General features: G+C 41.1%; 1 protein-coding gene across 1 annotated transcript in view; it reads left to right on the plus strand.

Annotated features, from left to right (window-relative positions):
- The first annotated feature begins 3401 nt into the window (after positions 1–3401).
- LOC124788003 (probable ATP-dependent RNA helicase pitchoune) overlaps positions 3402–24016 on the plus strand; it is a 53651-nt gene continuing 33036 nt past the window's right edge. Inside the window, exons 1-4 of the mRNA XM_047255049.1 lie at positions 3402–3641; positions 4235–4342; positions 12517–12666; positions 17788–18048. Coding sequence (XP_047111005.1) covers positions 3542–3641; positions 4235–4342; positions 12517–12666; positions 17788–18048 — 619 coding nt within the window. The 5' untranslated portion in view covers positions 3402–3541. The remainder of the gene's footprint in view (positions 3642–4234; positions 4343–12516; positions 12667–17787; positions 18049–24016) is intronic.

Here is a 24016-nt window from a genome sequence, read left to right on the forward strand (position 1 = left end):
TAAGAGACAAATAACTGTTGCTTTGAGTACTGTAGAAGCTGAATAGGAAATACAGAAGCGTCCGATCTTACCCGTCGGCTTTGACCCATGACGTCACAAATACCGCGGAAACGACTATAAACAATTCCAATATGGCGGATATAAAAACATTGCATACGTATTGTAAACACTGAAATACACAAGTTTCACAAAAAGCCTAATGACTGTAACGGGACAAGCGTGGGAAATTAGGGGTTTTTGGGTGCGGAGAAACTAAATATACAGAAATGTAGCCACCGACCGCCATTCAAAACCACGCAAAACAACGAAATAAATCAACATCACAAAACTGACCAAATACCAAAAAACACATTCCTATCCATAATCGGACACTTCCCTTAACCTATATAGCTCAACAGAACCTACCGATCACATCCCCCAATAGAAAACTAAGAAACGAAAGCTTCCCTTACACCTACATACATCGGCGCTTATGCAGTTTAGCAGGTACGGAAAAAATTTTTCATTTTTTTTCAAAATTTGATCATCATGTGTCGTTATGCGGTGGGGGGAGTCTGCAGTGCCCCCCCATCCCCCCACAGGCTTCATTAGTGTCAAATCAATATTTTCGAATCATAGGCGGCCGCTGCCGCGGCCGCATTCCAAAAAAAAACTCCCAACCTAACCTCAAGTGGGCTACGCTACAGATCAATATGTTCATCAAATTGCTTCATATTACGTATACATGTTCATTAGTGTCAAATCAATATTTTCGAATCATAGGCGGCCGCTGCCGCGGCCGCATTCCAAAAAAAAAACTCCCAACCTAACCTCAAGTGGGCTACGCTACAGATCAATATGTTCATCAAATTGCTTCATATTACGTATACATGTTCATTAGTGTCAAATCAATATTTTCGAATCATAGGCGGCTGCTGCCGCGGTCGCATTCCAAAAAAAAACTCCCAACCTAACCTCGTATTCAGGGCTACGCTACAGATCAATGTGTAGGTCCCTTACGTCACGGGTCAAAGCCGACGCGTGAGATCGGATGTTTCCAACCTATACCCAATACACAAAACATACATAAATAACCAAAAAAAAAAAAACGGAACTTACCTCAAAAAAGTTCCAGCTCCACAAACTAGATTGGCGACCACAATCACACACAAATGCACACACGCACGCACGCACACACACACACACACACACACACACATACAAAAACACACACACACACACCAACGAAAAAATACTGAACTAAAATAAAAACCCAACCCACCCAAACGTCAACCCCCTCCCCCACAACTCCAAAATACAACACACAAACACTATACAACAAAATAAACCACCCACCCACCTACCCAGCCCACCCTAACTAACCACTTTCGGTCTATACATTTTACCCACAGCCCTTAAAAAAAACCCGAAGAATGCAATAGCCCTCTGGGACACTCTTCCGCCAACAGTACTCATCTAAATGAGACTGAAGGTTGGAAGAGCGCCTCTTCCCCCTCCCAAGAACTGACTTAACCGCTCCCCACATCCCCTCAATTGTGTTAGTGCAAGCCCCAGTATCATAATTCTTAAACTCTAGACTGTGGTTCACTACTAAATGATTAAATCCCCTCTCACCCAACCCCCTATATGAAGAAAACGCATCTGAAACTACTGTGGACCCCGGCTCTACATACTCCTCTATTAACCCCACTAATTCAGGCTTCGACCTCCCCTCCACAACCCTAAAAACACATTCAGTACCCCCACCCCCCTGAACAACAGCCCCCCACACCCAAAGACCAGCCACAGACTTCCCCCTCCCATACTTCCTTTTACCAAACTGCGACTCATCCACCTCCACAAGCACCCCATGCCCACCCAACTTACCCCTGTACTTAATAAATTCGGAACACACCTCACGACAAAAGGAATACCAGTCTAAAACAGTCCTCTCACTCACACCAGTCTCAAACGCGCAAAAACTCTGCCCGCAACTATAACAAAAATAATACGTAATAAGCACAATCTCACGCATGGCCAATCTAGACTTCTCGAACCAGGTACCACGCCTTACAGAACGCCATACGCCATCTTTCCGGCAACACCACATGTATCCGTCCCTGGTCCGAGAGTCCGGAACTTTAACCAATTTCATAGGTTCACGGCACACACCGCACTTCACGACCTCGGCAATTAAGCCAAATAGCTGAAGAAATTTAATCAGCTCTAAAGCTGTCTCCCCCATCATCGCCCTCAACCGAACACTGTTAAGGCGGTCTTTCATATCCATTCCTGAACAAAAAACCACAACCAAATACACTCAATAACAAACTCACCCGACGTACAGCAATGAGCATTAAATTAACCATTAACTCACTAATAGAAATTCCGCTTCAAATCCAACACCTGAGCAACAGAAAACTGACCCCACCACACGAAACAAACGAAACAAACGAAAACCATGAACACACCACCAGAGAGCACGACAAACAAAAACAAGACATCTACAAACACGCCACAATCGCAAATCAAACTCCGCGCCGTAATGACGTCACACACCACAACACGCTTACGTCACGGGTCAAAGCCGACGGGTAAGATCAGACGCTTCTGTTGACCTGCTGAATATATGGCCTTGTCCTACACTATCCAAGAAGCTCTTTGGATCTGTATACTGATGAGTGAAATAGAATCTCCTCCAACATTAAAGCCAACTATGATATTTTGTGACAATATGGGAGCTATTAAACTTGCAAAAAATAGTGTCACCAGCGTAAGATCCAAACATATTGATATAAGGCAACACTTTATAAGACATCATGTGGAACAGGGGAATATAATCCTCAGTTATCTATGCACGGAAGAAGTGTTATCTGATCTCCTAACCAAGCCTCTCAGTAAGGAAAAATTTCAGAAGCTGGTGAAACATTATGGTTTAATCTGGGATGTATAGTGTTGAGAACCTGAAAAATATTTGTTCAAGGGGGAGTGTTGGGGATATGTGAACAAACATTTTCCATCGTGTATAGTGGCGCACAAGATATGATGTGCAGAGTGCATTAGACTCTATGGAATATACATGTTCCGTGTTTGTTAATGGGGCAACGTAATATAATTTGGTAGTCAGATGTATTAATATGTATTGTGCGAATAAAGGATAAGTTTATTTTTTCCCTTAAATCGTGTTACCTGTCATTTGGCTGCGTTAACCTACATAAACTACAACACAAACGGTAACAACTTTTACAGCAGTGAGTGTCGCGACCGTTATGTTAGTGTGTGATTTTGACGTCACTTTCTATTAAGCCGAACGTTATGGAACCTCTTGCTGCTGAAGCTCTTTGGACTTGGAGCCGCTCGTTCTCGTTGGCTAGTAGGACAATAGCATGCGCAGAACCATGGATTCTTACCTCCATGCGCAGAACTCTGCAGCTAACATATCTTTGGTGTAACTTTAAAAAACGTGTGTTCGTGTAGTGGACGTTGCGTGTGTGTGGACTGTGGAGGTTATGTTGTGATTGCGTTGCAGTGTTTAAGTATAAAACCTTACTCAGCAGTCAACATGCCTTTGCCAGAGAAAGTTTTGATGCGTAAGATAAAAAAGCGTGAGAAGAAGAAGAAGCTTAAACTTCTGCAGACGAAGGCACAGGACACCGAAGAAAGTAAGGCGTCGTGTTTACATTCATATCGCGTTTGTTGCTTATGTGCATTTCAAGTTAGGAACTAATTGAAAAGTAAAATATATTTTAGTACTAGGATGTATATTTGATTTTCATGCTGTTTGCATCAGTTAGCCTAACAATTTTTGACATTTGTTGATTGAAAGGTAGTAGTGGAAATACCACACTTACCTTATGTTATTTATTGAACGTACTGTCTGCGTATAACTTTACAGTCAATCTGCGGATTAATAGTACGTTTGTGATATTCAAGACTCCTCATCTTTACTGTATTGTATCCGAAATTATTGTAAAATCAAACGTGTAAATATTGACTTGCCTTTTACTATAAAGTGGAGTACAGTTCCGAATATCATCGGTGAAATAAATCTGTCCAACCCTCATGTTCTCCTTTACATCTGCTACTGGTGAAGTAACTGACAGAAACTACATTTGTTTGTGGAGATGGTTTTATGTGATGTGTGTAATAATGTGAAGGAGTGTGTACAAGAGAGTTCTATATTTGTTGCTTGATGTTCACACCCTACATGATCAGGCCTACTGGAAAAACTATAGTTGTGTAATTACCATTTCAGGCATAGATGAAAGTGCAGAAGATACGTTGCCCACGCTTGTGACAAAAGAATCTCTCCAGAATGATACAGCCAAAAGGAAACACGAAAACGATGAAGAATCCAACAAACGTATGTATTCAACAAGTAGTTTTTTTGCATGATACCGAATGTGTCTATTTTGCGGTATAGTACACACTTATCAGTGAGAAGCATGGCTATGTACTGATCTTTTACATTATCGCTTAAGCTACTTTAAGATGGTTTGAGTCTGCGTTATCACTGTGGTAACTTGGGTTTATTTGACTGTGGGTAGTAAGGTCTGTAATGTGGATTTGGAAGTGTTTTCAGTGAGTTGTTACCTCTTTTTTCTGTTGTTTATGTGTTTAGTCTGAGTAGTTTGGAGGCTTTTGTTGCTAGTTAATTTTTGTTTTGGTTTTATTGTATAGTAATTGTGATGTTCCGTCTGTTTTACATTTCTTGTATTGCAGTTGGATTGTAATTGCTCTAGTGAATACGGGGGTTTTTAGTTTTGGAGTTATTGGGGTTATGGTTTCAGTGGTGTGTTGTGGTTGTGGTTTTTTGTTTGTGGATTGTCATTAGGTGTTGAGAGCTGGTGCTATGCTATATTGGTCAAGGGTAATGTCTGATCCCACTTTTCAGAGTGAAGGTGCCAATTTCCTGGTATTGAGGGCTTCATTTGTGCTATATTGGTCAAAGGAAATAGCAGATTATACTTTTCAGAATTGCTGATATTGATTTTTCGGTATCGTGGGCTTTGTTTGAGCTATAAGCCTACAGGTAGAGTGAAGTGTTCGATTCTGGTTTTGAGTGAAGTGTTCGATTCTGGTTTTGAGTGAAGTGTTCGATTCTGGTTTTGGGATGATGTGATGTTTTGTGTTGTTGTATACTTAGCATGTCCCCACCATCAACTCCCTATTTTCGTAGTTATCTGGTTAGTTTCGTTTTATTGTTGAAGTGAGATGTTCTTGTTTCATTTTTATTTTTGTTGAAGTTTGTTGGAATGGGCATGTAGCGACATCATAATCACCATTTTGTATGGCCTGGAAGTAGGCATTTCCACCATAATAGGTCAAAGCAGATGGGTGGAATTGGACACTTCCCTAATACCTTTGTTGCTTCAAGTCAAATAATTGCAAACTACCCCGTCCAATACAGGGCACTAGGACTCACTACGAATACATGATTTGGTTCTAGACTGAAGTTGCAGAGTTCAGTATGCACTACTTTCATTTCTATGATTTGTTTTTCATTAATACACTTATGAAACTAAATTTAGCACAGTTATTAATGTTGTTGGAATAATTTTTATTATTTAGGATCTCGTAATTCATTTATTTAAATGAGAGTTCCAGTTAACCCTGATATATAGTTCAGTTAACCCAGCCATTTGGGTTAAATGGTCCAAAAGTAGGGTCAAAGTTCTTCTCTAGTTCTGTAAAACCTGTGTGGGGTGATGCAAAAATCACCCCACACTGTCTTCTTCAGTTTCACATCCTGGCGATGATGATCATACAGGTACATTATCACTAAATTTCTTGTTGTAGCGAGTACAGCAATTGCTCCACAATCAGTGTGTTGGTAACACAGCTACTTGAGGGCCAAGATATTTCTGCAATACCTCTGACAGTTTTCCAACAATTGTGAAGTGTGTTCCACTTTTCTTAAACACCACATTCTTATGTCTTTTTTTCATGTCCACACCCCTCACCAAACCAAGCTTTTGGTTTATTAGTTATATTTTTTAGTTCTCTACTGTTTTAAGAGTTACTTACAAAATATACATTTTCAAGTGACTGTATCATTTACAAAAATTAAGATAAAATGAAAATATTTTATTTTTTTAATGCATATGATACAGAGAGGGCTAACATATATTTTTTTCCAGATAAATTCATGATAGTGAATTGACATGCATTGTACGATTTGAGATGAAATTGTGCGATAATCAATTTCTTCACACACTTGATGCAGCATATCAGGCTTATCTTGTGCAACAGCAGCATAGATTCAGTTTTTGCGGTTGGCTAAGTTGTTTGGAGGGGAGGCACATACACACAGTCTTCAATGAAATCCCAGAGAAAGGAATCCAGTGGTGTCAAGTCTGGGGAGCGAGGTGGCCATGCAATCGGACCTTCACAGCAAGTCCACTGACCTGGGAAGCAATTTTTGAGGAAACCTTGAACTTTTGTGAGAAGATGAGGTGATGCACCATCTAGCTGGTGGCAAACCATTCCATCTCAGTCATCTTCATGTTACTGTGTTTCCTCACCAACATTGTATCCGAAGAAGAGTTCAAACCGAGCACAAAACTCATTGCCGTCATGCTTATTTTACACTAGAAATTCGGTGCTATGAAATATGCAGAATGTTGAACACTTTACACAGATAAATATAGCCCACTTTGATTGTAGTAAGTACTAACAAGTACTAACCAGAACAATAAAACAGTTTTCAAACATATCCAGATACACAATACCAGCAACAGTTTTTTCCATGAAGAAGAAAGGACTGTACAGCTTAGATTTGCTAAGGGCACAAAACACATAGACTTCAGGGCTGTCATAAACATATATTTGATGCAAAATTTACACCAAATTTGTTGCAGAGTTTGTTTCCTGAAACCAATAAACACAGGTAGCGTGCACTATGCTGGTGCTCCGGGTGGCAGAGTGGGATACTGAAGCACTATGTGAATCAAGCTTGAGGTTGTTTACTACAAAATGACAAATCTACGGATTCTGTACGCTATCTCAATAAATTTCTGTATCATTCTAAAGTTGTAAAGTCCTTTTTGATTCCCCCTATATTACATCTAAGGGCGACAAATAGACCTGACATCCTTGGGGATGTGCATGTGAGAACTGGTATCAGTTACCATGAGGCAGCTGTAGCAGTAATGATTACCCAAGTACAGAGGGCTCTAAAACAAGTCAAAAGATATATACGCTCAATGACCTAGATAAAAAAGCGGTAGTGTGTAGTGTCGTATCTCAATGAAGGACTTGAAACTTTACAGGATAGAAGTATGTGGAGGAACTGTTGATGAAGTTTCCCAGAACAATTCATAGTGGTAGGGGCCCTCCATAGTATGCAGTCACTGTAAAGAAACTTCTAAAGACAGAGGCAAATGCATAATATGAGGAAAACAAAGCATATGGCTATAGATAGATAGATGCTAAATGAGACACATTTAGCTGTCAAGACAGCAATGCGGCCAACATTCAGTGACCACCATAGCAGAATATTGCCAAATGATCTTTCATAAAAGCTGAATAAGGCTGTTGGTGGCACTAAAGTTAGTGTCCACTCTCTCATGGATGAGGCAAGAACTGAAATGGAGGATAGGAAAGCAGAACTGCTTAACTCCATTTCAAATGTTCCTTTACGAAGGGAAACCCGGGAGAACTGCCTCAATTTAGTCCTCAAATCACTGAAAAGATGTGTGGAATAAGTGTTCATGTCAGTGTGATTGAGAAACATCTGAAGTTGTTAAAACTGAACAAAGCTCCAGGGCCTGCATGCCCCGTAGCTGGAAGAAAGTGCAGGGCACACCTATTTACAAGTGGGCAAGTAACAAGGATTTATTGTAGAATGTTACAACACATTCTGAACACAAATATAATGAGATACCTCGATAAGAATGACCTCCTCCATGGGTTCCAAAAACATCGATCTTGTGAAACCCAACTTTCACATTTCTTGTATGATATACTGAAAGCTTTCTATCAAGGCAGTATTATCAAAATTACAGTCATATATAGTATCAAGTGAAATTTGTGACTGTATTGAGAATTTTTTTTGATAGGGAGGATGCACGAAGTTATCTTGGATGGGGATGTAGAAGTCACTTTGAATGTGCCCCAGATGAGTGTGTTAAGATCTTTGCTGTTCAGGTTTTAAGTTAATGACCTTGCAGACAACATTAATAGTTACCTCAGACATTTTGCAGATGACGTAGTTATCTACAATGAAGTTCTTTCTGAAACAAGTGGCATATTGTAACAGGAGACATTGAAATATCTCAAAAACCATACATCAAATGGAAAAAAAAGTTATAATTCTAATTTGTTTGTCTCTGAGGAGGACATCCAGTGATACCACACTGCCCCCCCCCCCCCCCCACCCACCCACCCACCTTATGTGTGGGTGATGGGAGGCAAATTTGAAATCTTCATTGGGAACCTCTGTTTTTTATTGCAGGAAATGATTCTATGGCAAAATTACACACATTTCGTCTCGAGCATTTTCTTCGTTTTGGTAGAGATGGCGCTCTAGTTGGAGGAATAGAAGTGGGTACACAATCGTAATTTACAATGTGCTACTCAATGGCCCTTGAATATCCAATGGCATGTGGGACCTCATCTCCATGCTGAGAGGGTATGACAGGTCAGTATTTTACAACTTGTAATTGGAAACTCCAATTGCAGTGTTGTATTCCTCTGATATACTGAACAGGGGATTACTCAGTGTGCAATTGTGTCCATGGCTCGAGGTGAATGCTACTCTACTTTATCAATTAGACTAAGTGTCCAAACGTAATACCGCCAGCTGCAATACATTTAGTGAACAGCTTTTCAAATGACTGTACACAGGAAGTGTCTGCACAAGCTTTTGTGATGTGGTTGCCCATGTCTTCATGGCACTTTGGCGCTTGTTGGTACACCTTATCTTTTAAACAACCCACAGAAAGAAATCCGGCGACCTAGTGGGCCAAGTAATACGACCAACTCTGCTGATTCACCGACCTGTGTAAAGACAATCTAATACCGCCCATGCTTCAGTTGCGTAATGCACTGTCAGCCATCATGCTGAAACCATGTATGTTGTTGAATGTCCAGGGTAACTTCCTGCAGTAACAATAGTAGTTCCTGTTCCAAAAATTTTGATATTTGTGTCCATTCAAAGTGCCCTCAATAAAATACCGACCAATGAGTTTGCTCCCCATGATGCCATCCATACGTTAACCAACCAAGGACGTTGATCAACTATGGGGGATTGTCTACAGTCCAGTAATGCATTTTATACCAGTTAACTCTACCATGGTTTGTGAATGCAGAGTCATTGGAAAGTAGTAATTCAGCAAAGAATGTGCAGGTCATTGGCATTTTTTGATATGCCCATTCGCAAAACACTACTCGGTTATGGAAATCAGTGCCATGAAGTTCTTGATGCAGTGACACATGATATGGATGATACTTATGGTGATGCAGTATTGTGACAGTATTATCTACAGGCACATTGGAATTGTGGTTTAATTGCCTGGTACTCATTAGCTTCTGCTATAACATGTTTGCTTTGTACCCTTTTGTTGGTCTGTATGCTTTCATCAGACATAAGATGTTCACAACCTTTTAAAAGAACAAATGAGAGTGAGCTTCCTCTAGAAAACACTCAGTGTACAGCAGCTTCAACATTCTCCATAAATCAGGATCATTATTTCATTTTTTTAATTTTTTTTTTCTGAGGCTGCAACATTAATGTCCAGTTACATGTCTGTTCACCGAATGATAGGTAAATGTACTGGCAGCAAACTCTGTTGGAGAGTACAACATTATGAATGTGGTTTCCAATTACGAGTTATAAAATATGGACTCATCCAATCCTCGAACATGGATGTGGGGTCCCACATGCCTTTAGGTATTCAAGGGCCATTGGTAGCATGTCGTAAATTATGATAAAGTACCCATTTCTATTCCTCTGATTACAGCACCATCTGTGACAAAACAAAGAAAACGCTTCAGACAAAACCTATGTAGATTTTGCCCTAGAATCATGATCTGCAATAAAAAACTGGGGTTCTCATTAAAGATTTCGTAGTACCCCTCCCTGCCACCCACGCGTGTGGTTTGGTGGCGGTTTCAGTGTGGTATCTTTGGGTGTTCCCCTCTCAGACATCCAAATTGGATTTACAGTGTTTTTTGTTCTGATGTGTAGTTTTAGAGATATTTGAAGGTCTTTAGTGAAAATGAGCAGCCTCTGTGTCATTCAGTACATGATAAGATTTCAAAGTGGTGCAGAGATTGGCACCTTGGTTTAAATGTCCAGAAAGTTAAAGTTGCGCTCTTTTCAAAATGGAAAAAGATAGTAGTTTATGACTATAATGTGTGTGAGTGACAGTTGTAATTGGTTAACTCACACATGTGCTTGGGTGTAACACTTCGTAGGCATACAAAATGGAATGAGCACATAGTCCCAGTCATGGGTAAAGCAGGTGATAGACTTCTGTTTATAGGACCAACAGGGGGTATTGAACATATACAGAGAAGGACAAAATGAATGGTCACAGTATGTTTGATCCATGGGAGAGTGTTACAAAAATGCTGAAGAAAGTGATCTGGAAGACATCTTTGAATATAGATGTAAGCTATCCTGAGGGAGCGTAGTGACAAAGTTTCAAGAACCAGCTTTAAATGACGACTACTCTGTACTACAACCCCTACACTTTTGTAGGGGTTGTAAGGACAAGATTTGCTTAATTAAAGCTCACATGGAGGCATTTAAACAGTCATTCTTCGCACACTCCATATATGAGTGCAGTGGAAAAAAAAAAAAAATAAATAAAAGCCCTACAGGTGCAATGGGACGTACACTCTGCCAAGCAATTCACAGATGTAGGCTCCATTCACAGAACATCTTCCCATGTGACATGCACCCCTCAACACGGAGTGCATCACACCTTGTGTTGGGAACTTAAGGGAGGTGGGAAGGACTGCGGAAGTGGTTATGGGAAGAGATGCGTGCAGTTGAAGTGTTCCTCTGTGTTCTTCATGAAAGTGGCTTTTATTCCCAGTTGTAACATTTTAAACTAGTTTCGGAGTGGGGGCGTGGTGGTTGAAGTTGAAGTCTCTCTTCTGCCACATGGTGGGTCTGGTTGACCCTTGAACCTACCTCTGTTGCTGGCTGCTAGGGCCATCCCTCTTTTACTATGTTTCAATGGATTTTGGATGTGGTTAGCACATCTCTCTGCCACACCCTATTTTCTTTTTAGGGGTAACCCTCTGATGAATATTGATACTATTCCACTCTTTAAAACTTTTCCTGTAATGGATTGAGGATGGGATGGCTGTGGCAAGCACAACCGCCATTGTTTGCAGAGCCATGGGTAGCCTAGCCACCTACTGACCTGATTATTCCTCTCACTTTAATGTCCCATTATGTTTTTAGCCTCCTCACTTTCACTATTATAAATCTCCTAGTTAGAAGGAATTCTGTATTGTATGACTGCCTTAGCCTTTAATTGGGTTGGGAGGAGGAGGGGGTCAGGTAAAAGTGATGCCTCTGTTGCTGCAGATGAGTCCTGGGAGATCCTTTGTCTGCTGTGACTGATATTGTCCTGAACCATGCACTTTCACTTGTCTTCAAATTGTTCCTCGGCCCTAGCATAAACATTGTTTCGGTGCCTCCTTTGGCCACTCCTATGTAATTTCATAATTGATGAAGTTTCTGGGTGATGTCGCTTTGCCAGATGAACAATCTTTTGACTGAGGAGGGACTGATGACTCTCTATTTAGTCCCACAATCCCAATAGTCAACCAGTCAAGACTGAGTGCAGCAGAGACAACACAGACTGGCAACATCTGTGACGGTGTACACTGCCTTATTTGCTGGGGAAAGACCGGTAGTGGATATTGATCCAAAGTTTTGAACTTCTATTCATTCTACTGCTTTCATCAGCCACTGCACCAAGTGTCTTCTTGAAGTTTATGATTAATAACAAGTTTTCAGATGTTCTGTATTTAGCAGTGAATGGTGAACAAAGTAGCAAGAGTGTAAAAGTTGCTAACTCACTAGCTGCTTTGTAAAGTCCTTATGTGTGTAGATAAAAATGTCAGTTGTGTTCCAGTGCTGCATCCCAGAAATCCAGTCTGTGGAAAATGTTTGCCACTACACCTATCAAGCATTAATTCACACCAAGTGAGGTGGCACATTGGTAGCACACTGGACTCGCATTCGGGAGGACGATGGTTCAAACCTGCATCTGGCCATCCTGATTTAGGTTTTCGATGATTTCCCTAAATCGCTTCAGGCAAATACTGGGATGGTTCCTTTGACAGGGCATGGCTGACTTATTTTCCCATCCTTCCCTTATCCAATTAGACCGATGACCTCGATGTTTGGTCTCTTCCCCCAAATCAACCCAACCCAACGGCCATTAATTCACTACAACTAAATCAGATTTAGTTATCTAGTACATTAGTACATGTTTGACTTGCTTCGTCTTTATAGCATATAAGTTCAAGTCTTTGTTAATATTGTTGACAAACTAAATTTTTTCATTGCAGATGAGAAGAAAAAGAAAAAAAAGAAAAAGAAAATTGATGAAGAGGAAGAAGATAGTGAAGAACAAGCAGAGAATGCAGATGTAGAGAGAGAATCTGGAAATGAAGCTATGGAGAATGCAGAAAATGATAGCCAGGACATTGGGAAAAAACGTATGTATATTTTGTTGTAAATGTGTCGTGTATTATGTTTTGTGGGTTGTTGAAGTAGAATGGATAGTTTGTTAGTGCTACCATGTATTACTGAATAAAAGAGTAGAGCCAGCAGTGAAAGTCAACATTTAATGAGAAAATCATTTGTACACATTCACAGCATAAACTGAAAATGGAGCACATTGGTACAGAAAATTGAAGAATCTAGAACAACTCGGAAGTTTGTTAGTAATACTGTCTTAAAATTTTCTAGAACTCAAATTGCAAATCTTTGTGGGAGGTGAGAAACAAAGCTGGAACCTGAGTAAGGACAACCAAAGACTCCAGCCACCACAATCACAACGTGTTTGCAACACATGCACTGGTGTGGTCAAGCCTATCCGGTCTGCAGTGTGCTTGTGGCATTTTAAGGCCACAGGCTGGTACATACGTCAGAAGAATGGGTAGATGAACTAGTGTGAAAGGCATGTTCCACAGCTGTCAGGTGAAAAAGGTTGTGGATGCAAATAGATTCCCGCACTGTGTTTCTGAATATAAATACAGCTTAGTGCATAAAAAGAAGAGAGACAGAACTATTTATATGAATTCGTGAAGTATATAGCAGGTGATATGTCTGTCATCTTTTACCACTGTGGAAGCATCCTGAAGAAATGCCTGGGCATGCGAAAAATTGCACCATGATGAGTTCTGCATGACTTGACGGAAATGCAGAAATAGATGTATTACAGCACTGCTCAGATGCACTTGGAGCGCTATGAGTGCGAAGGAGAGGCTTTCTTATGCCGTATTGTAACACTGGATGACATGGGCCACATCGTACGAGCCAAAACTGAAACACCAATGGGGTCATTATGTGTCGCCGCGATAGTTGAAAGTGCATCAGAGTCCCAGTATGGTGAAAGTTATGGAGACTCTCGTGTACGACTGTGATGGTGTTAGCCTAACATATTACGTTCCTACACGGCAGACCGTCAATGCACAGTATTACTGTTCATTTTTGGAGCATCACCTGTGACCAGCTTTGAGAAAGAAGTGGTGACACTTTCTGCGCAACCCACCGATCATTTTGCATGACAGTGCACAGGCGCATACAGCACAAGTTGTGGCTGCTCTGTTCAGTTAGTGGGACTGCGAATTACTGTACCATCCACCATGTGCCCTGGACTTAACTCCTTGTGACTTCGATTTGCTTCCGAAGATGAAGGAACCACTTTGTGGCATTTGCATCAGAACTGTTTCAGAAATTTGACAGGCAGTAGATTGCTCCATTCGCACCATCAACAGAACAGGCTCTGCTAACAGTTTACAATGCCTTCCACATCACTGGAAATGGGTTCGACACAATGCTGGTGACTACTTTGAAGGACAGTATCAGGTGCAAGCATGAAACTCTTTTGTATCGGTTGTGAGTAAATAGTTACCACTATTTAAGTTCCAACCCTCGTATATAGAATTCAGTAAACACATGGTTTTGGGCCCCATCTCATCTTTTGTTGTACCTAATTGGGCAAGTGTTTTTGGAGGTGGACGGAAAACACATTTAATGTTGCATCAAGTCAGGACTGTGGTAATTTTGCTGTCTTATGGCTGATATGCCATTATCATTGTATGCAGCGGACTCCATGAAGTACGAAGAAACAGACCTTGCCGTTTTGGGGCTGTGTTCTGGAAGAGGCTATTGATGTGCAAGTGGCTGATGGGATTATCAACAGAGACACTGGGTTCACTCTCAGCAATGCTTGGCACGCAACATTCAGCCAACTAAAATTATAGCATTGGCTGAGTGTGACTTCCGCATCTGTCACAGGCCACATGAGTGCTGAGGGACCAGAGTTCGCGCTCAGCATCCAGCGGCACTACCTCCTTCCCTCCCCCCCACCGCTGCCACCCCACCCCACCGCTGCCACCCCACCCCACCGCTGCCACCACCACCACCACCACCACCACCATACACACATTCCACCTGTCGCAGTGTGCAACTGGCAGTGAAAGAAAGGTGGGGGGGGGGGGGAGGAGGGGGTGATAAAAGTAGAAGGGAGGTGGGATGTAGCAAAGACATTGAATCTACAGATATAACCTGAAGCTGATGGTGAGGTACGCTGTCGAAATATTGTTTCAAAAACAATTGCACCCGGCTGGACCCTGAGGAGGTGCTCAGCGAATCAGTGAGGAAAGAAGTATGTGGAAAAAGCTGACAGGAAGAAGGGAAAGAATGATAGAAAATGTATTAAGACATAAGGGAATAACTTCCTTGGTTCTAGATGAAACTGTGGAGAGTAGAAACAGTAGAAGGAGATAGAGATTGGAATATATATAACAAGCAGTCGAGGCCGTCAGATATAAGTGTTCCTCAGAGATGAAGAGATTGGCACAAGAGTAGAGGTTGTAGTGGAGTGAATCAGACCAGTCTGGTGGCTGATGGGGGGGATTGTGGTAAGCATTCGTGTAAGACCCGAAGCAATGATCCCCACAGGCGACAGGATCAAAATCCAGCTGATCACTTGTCAGAGCGTTCACAGCAAAGTTCCAGAATTTGAGACAATCCTAAAAAAGACAGTGATGCTTATATAAGACTATGTACAGAAATTGGGCTAGAGTCCAAAATTGACAACAGTGAGATTTTTGGGGAAAATGGAAGTGTATATTGAAAGGATAGGCTAATTGGAAATGAAATTGGAGCATATGTCGCTGTGCACTAGAAACTCGGACCCACCGAGATAGAAATTGAAACTGAATGGAGATTGATTGGGCAAGACTCAGTGTCAAGGATGAGCATAAACTTATCATTTAATCATACTATTGACCACAGAAATCACCCCAGATGAAAACAGAAACTTCATAAAAAAAGCCTCAACTCACCATTACGTGTTTCCCAACCATATTGTCATTATTGGAGGAGACTTTCATCATCCAACAATTGATGGTGATAATTTTAATTATGTAAGGGGTGGGTGTGACAAAACATCCTGTGGAATAATACTAAATATTTTCCTGAAAACTACTTGGAACATATAGTTCAGATTCCTACTCATTGTGGAAATAAATTAACTAAGATCTAAAGACAATAGGTAGATCATATGTTTTTGATGGAGTCTGCATTGAAATTGGTATTATTAGCCATGTGGCAGTTGTAGAAGCAATGATTACTAAAATGCGAAGGGCAACTAAAACAAATAGAAAGATGTAATGTTCAATAAACTAGATAAAGATGCTGTAGTGTCCTATCCCAGTTAGGAACTCTTAGCTTTGTCTGGACAAGAGCATTTAGACATACTGTGGGTTCAATTTAAATAGTAGTTCATCAGACATTAGAACAGTTCGTAATGGAAGAGACTGTTGGAGTTAAACATTCACTATAAAGAAACTTCCAAAGAAGCGGTGATTACAGCATAATAGATGTATAAGAAAGCATACAGCTGTAGATGAAAGGATGCTGAAAGAAATTTGTCTGTCAAAACAACTGTGTGAAACCTTCAATGACTATCGTAGCAGACTTTTATCAAAATCCATTGATTACACAGAAAAACCATACACTATTGACTGTATTTAACTATGGGAAGCATGAAGGATCACAGATTTCTTTCTCTCATGAGAGAGCATCACAGAAATGAATAAAAAGCTTAACTAACAGACGGTCGAAGATTGCAGCCAATTATCCTGCAAAGGATTATTTACAAAGTCTCAAGAGCGTATGTCCAAGCTCATGGTCTAGTAGTTAGCATTGCTGCCTGTGGATCACTGGGTCCCGCGTTCAATTCCCGGCCTGGTTGGGGATTTTCTCCTCCCGGGGACTGGGTGTTTGTGTTGTCATCATAATCATCATTCGTGACAATGGCTAGATTGGACTGTGTAAAAAATTAGACTGTGTAAAAATTGGGCGCTGCGCTGATGACCGCGCAGTTGAGTGCTCCGCAAATCTAACATCATCATCAAGAGATGGAATGGAGAGAATCAAGAGATTGAATGGAGAGTGTACAAAAAATACTTCAGCATCTTACATATTACTCTGCAGTGACTGTGAAGACAAGATTAGTACAAAGGCATTAAGCATTTGTTTTCCTGTGCTCTGTACACAGCTGGGCCAGGAAGAAACCATAAAATGTGATGCAGTGGTAAGAACCCTCTGGCATGCTTTTCACAGTGGTTTAGATTATGTACGTAGATGTAAATTGGTGTTCAGAGATGCTAATATTAAACCTCAATAAATGCCAGAGATAGACATTGGCTCCACATCATCTTTCCCTGCGCTGACTACATAATAGAAGGTGCATAAAATGTGAAACTTTAGAAAGGAACAAGGATCCTTTTCTGTCATACAGTAGCTTATAACACGTTGACTGACATGAGGCAGCCGCTGGCCACAGCACAGTCTCATGCCCGGCTCCATGCACTCACCGGTGGCCACAGCAGAGCCTCACGCCTGAAGCCGTGGCCTGACCTGTCGGTGAAACATACATCACAATGTGTGGCAGCAGATGGGGTAAAAGTGGCCGATTCTAAGAAAAGTGATGCAGGAACTAATCACTTGAATAGTAGATGCTATTAACACTTAGCACAAATTTTCTGTCTTGCCGCATCACCCTTGCACAATGGTAACAGCAGTTCCCTTCTGATAACCAAAGTTAAGCTCTTTCAGGCTGGGCTAGCACTTAGATGGGTGACTGTCCGGGCCTGCTGCACACTGTTAGCAAGTGGGGTGCACTCAGCCTCTGTACAGCCAATTGAGGAGTTACTTGACTGAGAAGCAGTGGCTCCGGCCATGGAAACTGACAACAGCCAGGAGAGCAGTGTGCTGACCACACGCCCCTCTACATCTGCTTCCTGTCAGCTGAGGATGACATGACGGTTGGTCAGTGCCGGAGGCCTGTTCGGGTGGAATTTAGTTTAGGTTTTATGTATGTAACTTGTGATGATGCAACTTTGCTGATATCTACATTTGTTCATAAACCATATAGCAATTGTATAAACTGAGAAATGAATTTTGCCTTTGAAACTATATTGTCTCTTGGATTTTATTGAGTGCCATGCAAAAATAAAGAAAAAAGTATTGTACTGGCTGTTGTTGTTCTATAAGGAACTTTCTTGATAGTTAATTCTAACAAATGTGTTCTTTCCCTACAGTACCAGGTTCAGGGATTGCGTTGGAGATACTGAGCAACAGAACATTTGAGTCATTGGCTGACAAGGTCTGTGAGAACACCTTGAAAGCAATTGCTGACATGGGATTCACTACAATGACAGAGATCCAGTCACGAGCAATTCCTCCTCTCTTGGAGGGCAGGGACATGGTTGGTTCAGCTAAAACTGGTTCTGGAAAAACTCTCGCCTTTCTTGTGCCAGCAGTGGAACTTATATACAAATTGCACTTCATGCCCCGGAATGGTAAGAATATGTGACATTTAATATGGTCCAGGTAACATGTAGCAGAGCATTTTCCTTGCCTTTCTTCTTTCAGTTTTCCTCATTAGTTTTATCCAGTTGTTGTCACTATGAGGAAATATAGGTAAAGGTTTCTTCCCTATTAAATCATCACTAACACAGCAAATTGGCTATGTACAGGGTGACAATTATTGAACTATATGAAATAAAATCATCGTAACTTCTGTATGGTATGCATTAGGATGTTCAAACTGTATGGTTGGCAACTGGGCATGATGGGAATTGGTGTGCACAGTGTGGTATGGTTTAGTAACAAAGCCCACTGCCATTAGAATGAGTTAATCATAAGCAAAATTTGCCCCATTGATGGACTGAGAATCCACATTTCATGATCAAGAAGTTTCTTCACCCCCAACGGGTGTATGATGTGTAAGTCCAGCCACAGAATAAATGGTGCAATATTCCTTGATGGCATGGTGACTATCGAACGGTTTGAAGGTTTTGGAAGATGTTTGCATCCTCATTATCCAAAGTGACCCTGATTTTGACAAGGTGTGGTTCATACGAGACTGAGCTCTACACCATTGAAGCAGGAGTGTGTTTGATGTCCTGGAGAAGCATTCTGATTCTGCGGTACCTGGAGGCCACTGGCATGGGCGTTGATTAGTCTCCATAATCTCTGGATCTGAACACTTGTGACTTCATTTTGTGGGGCTATATTAAAGATGAGGGGTACAGCAATAATGCCAAAACCATTGTCGAACTGAAAACAGCCATACAGGAGGTCATCAACAGCATTGATGTTCCAACACTTCAGTGGGACATGCAGAATTTTGCTATTCATCAGCGCCACATCATCGCCAATGATGGCAGGTGTATCAAGCATATTATAACATAAATCCCAATATCTGTAGTGATGTTTATATGTTGAATAAAGTGTGTACATGCCGTTGTTTGTAACTAATTTGAGTTTCTTTTCATATAGTTCAATAATTGTCACTCTGTATGAAGAGCATATGTAATTAATGGAAGGAATTGCCATTTAATATAAAGAAAAATTATTTTATCAGAGTTGAGCAAACTCATTTAGAAGGGTTGTGATAACAGTGTTGGCCTGAATAATTTGGCTTATCTTTGTTGTTTTCTCTTTGTATAGAGGTACAGAAGAGTTAGACAAGATAGAGACAAAATACAATGCAAGACAATATTGATGATTATACCTTCCTTAATTTTGCTGATTGCTTTGTCCTTTTATTTTAGAATTATTTTTTCCCCATGTGCTATGACTACCCTCTAGCCTGTATTGTCAGAGTTGTGGTGGTGCTGTAAGCTAACTCTCATCTGCCCATAATGTCATGACCCATCAGTTGTAACACACTGCAACTAGAGTTTTCATGGAACTGTTAAACTGGTTAGTAGTGTCTGTTACTTTTGGCATGAAATAATTATGACTATCAAAATATGAGGATCTGTACTTCAGCTGGATAGATAAAAAACTTGAGTAGATTTTTTATTTATCTAGTTAAATTGTCAAAAATTGATTGTTTTCATTGTTATAGAATCTGTACTTCCCTTCGTTGCTGTCGTAAAGAATGATATTTTGGGTTAACTCCTTATACACAGTCAAATATTGAATTGTCCAAGAGAAAAGTAATTTTGGGTTTCATACATGTTATTTCATTCTATTTAAAAAGCTTTAAATACAACAACAACATAATAGTTGCATTTATTCTCTGAGGATATAAAATCATTCATACAGTAGTGATGTTCACAATTACAATACAAGAGGGAATAGTCTATTACTGAATCAAATTTTGGCCCATAAATGAATAAAGGGTTAGGCCATGAACTTCTGTAATAATATATTCATCAAAATATAATGGCGTATCGTTCAATAATATAAAATTCTTTGATTGAAATTATTAGCCGAATATCTGGCATGTAGTTACACAGAATGTTGTTGTAAGTGTGTTTATCAACTGTACTTTCTGTACTACTACATTTACCATGACTTTTGTCTAAAAAAATTGTAAATAGCAAAGTAACCATCCTTACTTTTGTTTTCACTGTAGTTTCCTTACAGCTTACTATGTCCAACCCCTAATCCCACAAAAAATAAGTTTTTGGCCAAAGCCACCTTCAGAAACACACACACACACACACACACACACACACACACACACACACTAGCACACAATGATTGTCAGTGGTTGCTGAGGTCGAACTGTGCATAGAAGCTGTGATTGATGGGAAAGCAATCTGTGTGTGGTGAGGGTATAGACGAGACTGGGGCAAGGAGAGGGAGGGATAGCAGGATCATGGCAGGAAAAGGTGCAGTGCTGCTTGTGGGAGCATGCAGTGTCGTGGCGGCGACAGGGTAGGATGTAAGGGGTTTGAGAGGGGGAAGCAGAAAAGGAGAGATAAGTAGAGGACGGGAAAAAGGACTAGTGGACATGTTGATGAAATAGTGGTTGTTGTTGTTTTTTTTTGTGCTGGAGTGGGAGCAAGGAAGGGCATAAGTAAGCGAAGGACAGGGACTAGTGATGGTCGAGGCCAGGTTGGTTATGAGAACATAGGATATGTTGCAGGGAGAGATCGCACAGGTTGCTTTAGCAATCTATCCTTTCCATAACACTATGATTAGTCTATCCTGGATTTTCCGCTGTTTGGTAACTGCATCATGGATACATATGTTATACCTGGATCTGAATAACAAAGTGATTGACAGCGAAAAACAGCTGAGCCTGGAAGGACAAAATTTTGTCGATTCACCAGTGTGTGCGCGTACAATATGACTCTAGCAGCAACAGCTGTGCAGGTCCGTACTGACGATTTTCTCAAGCTCTGTGTTAATGCGCAGTGACTTTGCTTTACAGGACACAAATCCTTCTCACTTAACAAATGCAATTCTTTGTACAAAATTATGCTGTTTTCCTATTATTTTTATGTCTCAACAAAAGTAACAGGACTTGCATTGTCTTTTACAATAATCATGATTTATGTTTGGTTGGCATATTCAATACGAAAGGTGAGCTCAAATGAATCTCAATCCTTTATGCGAGTTCAAGAACTAACAACATTAACAATGTGCACTGCAATTGAAGCCCTACAACGTATGTCTCGACAAGGTGATCAGGGCTTTACTTGTAAAGCTGTTTCATCAAAAACAACTGCAATATCAGGAAAACAACAAATTGCTACTCACTGTAAAGATAACATGGTGAGTTGCAGACAGGCACAATGAAATACAATGATGTATCCTTCAATAATATAAAATTCTTTGATTGAAATTAATAGCCAAATATCTGGCATGTAGTTACACAGAATGTTGTAGTAAGTGTGTTTATCAACTGCACTTTCCATACTACTACGTTTACCATGAATTTGGACTAAAAATTGTAAATAGCAAAGTAACCGTCCCTACTTTTGTTTTCACTGTAGTTTCCTTACAGTTTACTATTTCCAACCCCTAACCTCAAATAAATAAATAAATAAATCACAACCCCCCCTCCCTCCCCCTCTCTCACACACACACACACACACACACACACACACTGGATCTTGTAACCCAATACTCGGCCACTGTCAGGTATTCCAACTCTGTTGCCCTCACCTTTATACTTTACGACCTCCATGTTTCTTCTTGAATCATGTGATCAGAGAACTCCTTCTGCCTTAGCAGTGCAATAAACATGAAAGTTTAGATAAATGTGACATGACCGAGCATAACTGTGAACAACATTGCTACAGTCCCTGTCATAACACTGAATTTACAAATTTGTTCAATGTGAACATGTTAGCTGTGTGTAAAATAGGGTGATCGAATGAGGTAATGCAGTGGTTAGCACACCAGATTCGCATTCGAACAATGGTCCAGATACCAATGTGGACTTCCTGATTTGTGTTTCTGCGATTTCCCTAAATCACTTGTAGCAAGTTCCAGGATGGCTCCTTTGAAAGGGCACAGGTGATTCCTTTCCACATCCTTTTATAATCAGTCAAAGCCCATGTTCGCTATCTAATGACTACGTTGTTGACTGGACATTAAAATCTGATCTTCCTTCTTCCTTTTTACATCTGTTGTTGTATGAAAGAAGAAAACTACAGCTTTAGTTGGAATAGATTGTAATGTTATACTATCAGTTCCATGCTTGAACACAGGTGGGAGAAGACTGTTGTGTGAGAATGTGTGCAGCAAACTACTGTTCTGCAAGTAACTATTTTGATGACCTTACTATTCCATAAGCCATGTGTCAAGCCCACCTCTCTCTCTCTCTCTCTCTCTCTCTCTCTCTCTCTCTCTCTCTCTCTCTCTCTCTCTCTCTCTCCCTCTCTCCCACCACACTCATCCATCCATTGAATGTAGAACATTTTGAATGTATGTTGATCAGCCAGAACATTAAGACCACCAACCTACTATCGATACAAACCCGTCCAGACAATAGCAATGTCACCTGGTGAGGAATGACTGCTAGTCAGGCAGGTGCATGGTATCAGTGAGCATGCTGGAAATTATGTAGAGTGGGGAAGGCGCACAATCTGTCCGAGTTCGACCGAGGGCAGAATGTGATGGCCTGGAGACTCAACAAGACCATTTTGGAAACTGCACAACTTTTCAGGTATTCGAGAAGTGCTGTGTTGAGTAAAACCACATCCAGACATTGTGGGGTTGGGCAGCCACCCCCTCATTACAGATATCAGACACAACATAGGTTGGGCAGGACTGGCTAAACAGGATAGGTGGCAAGCTGACACAACTAACATCACACTTTAGTGCTGGGCAGAGCACAAGTGTGTCTGAACACAAAGTGCACTGCACTCCTGATGATGGGCCTCTGCAGCTGATGACCCATGCATGTGCCAATGTCAACACCACAACAACGGCAACAACAACTGAAATGAGCACATGACCATCAGCACTGAATGCTGGGGCAGTGGCCGAGCATTGCATGGTCTTGTAATCCCAATACCTTCCTCACCATGCCAATTGGAGGACACAAATCTGTCATGTTCCAGGGAAACAGCTTCTTGACACGTGTACTGCAGGACAGAGACTAGCTGGTGGATGCTCCTTTATGCTCTGGGGAACATTCATGTGAGCCTCTGAGGGTCCAACGGATTTTCCAACGGCAATGGCATTTTTCAACAAGATAATTTGCCATGTCATAAAACCAAGAGTGTGATGGAGTGGTTCGAGGAACACAGTGGTGATTTCCAATTGATGTGCTGCCCCCACCCCCTGACTCACCACATCTGCACCTGATCAAACACATCTGGATGAGATTGAATGTGGCATCAGAGCTCATCGTCCCTCTCCCTAGAATTTATGGGAATTAGGTGACCTACATGTGCAGATGTGGTGCCAACTCCCAAGCGACCTACCAAGGGCTCATTGCTTCCATGCCACAATGTGTTGCTGCTGTTATCCATGCCAAAGGTGGACATACTGGCTATTAAGTAGGTGTTCATAATGTTCTGGCTGATCACTGTAACTTAATTTGCAAATGTTTGCCAGTTTGCATTGGAAGTGTCACAGCTGAATACTGACATTGATTTTATTTTCGATTTAACATCTGAGTTGCCCAGTAGCTGGATCAGAATAACAAAGTGATTGAAGTCTAATTGTTTACAGGGATGCTACTATAGCAACAACTAAACAAAGAGCGTGCTTGGTCATGCCTTTTGTTCTGTTTGTTTAACGAAGCTTGCAATGGAAGTGTGCAGAAAAACGTGGTAGCTAGCCAGAAAATGTAGCAATCTGTTCATGTTTTGTGTGGTTAGAAGAAGAGAGAGAATTTTGTGAATCTGTGTGTGTGTGTGTGTGTGTGTGTGTGTGTGTGTGTGTGTGTGTGTGTGTGTGTGTGCGCGTGCGTGCGTGCGTGCGTGCGTGCGTGCGCGCGCGCGCGCGCGCGCAACTCTCTGTGCTGTCTACATGATGCGGTTATGTTACACTAAGGTTTTAGAGTGTATG

This window comes from Schistocerca piceifrons, chromosome 1 (genome assembly GCF_021461385.2).
Source record: "Schistocerca piceifrons isolate TAMUIC-IGC-003096 chromosome 1, iqSchPice1.1, whole genome shotgun sequence".
In the NCBI taxonomy this organism is placed as follows: Eukaryota; Metazoa; Arthropoda; class Insecta; order Orthoptera; family Acrididae; genus Schistocerca; species Schistocerca piceifrons.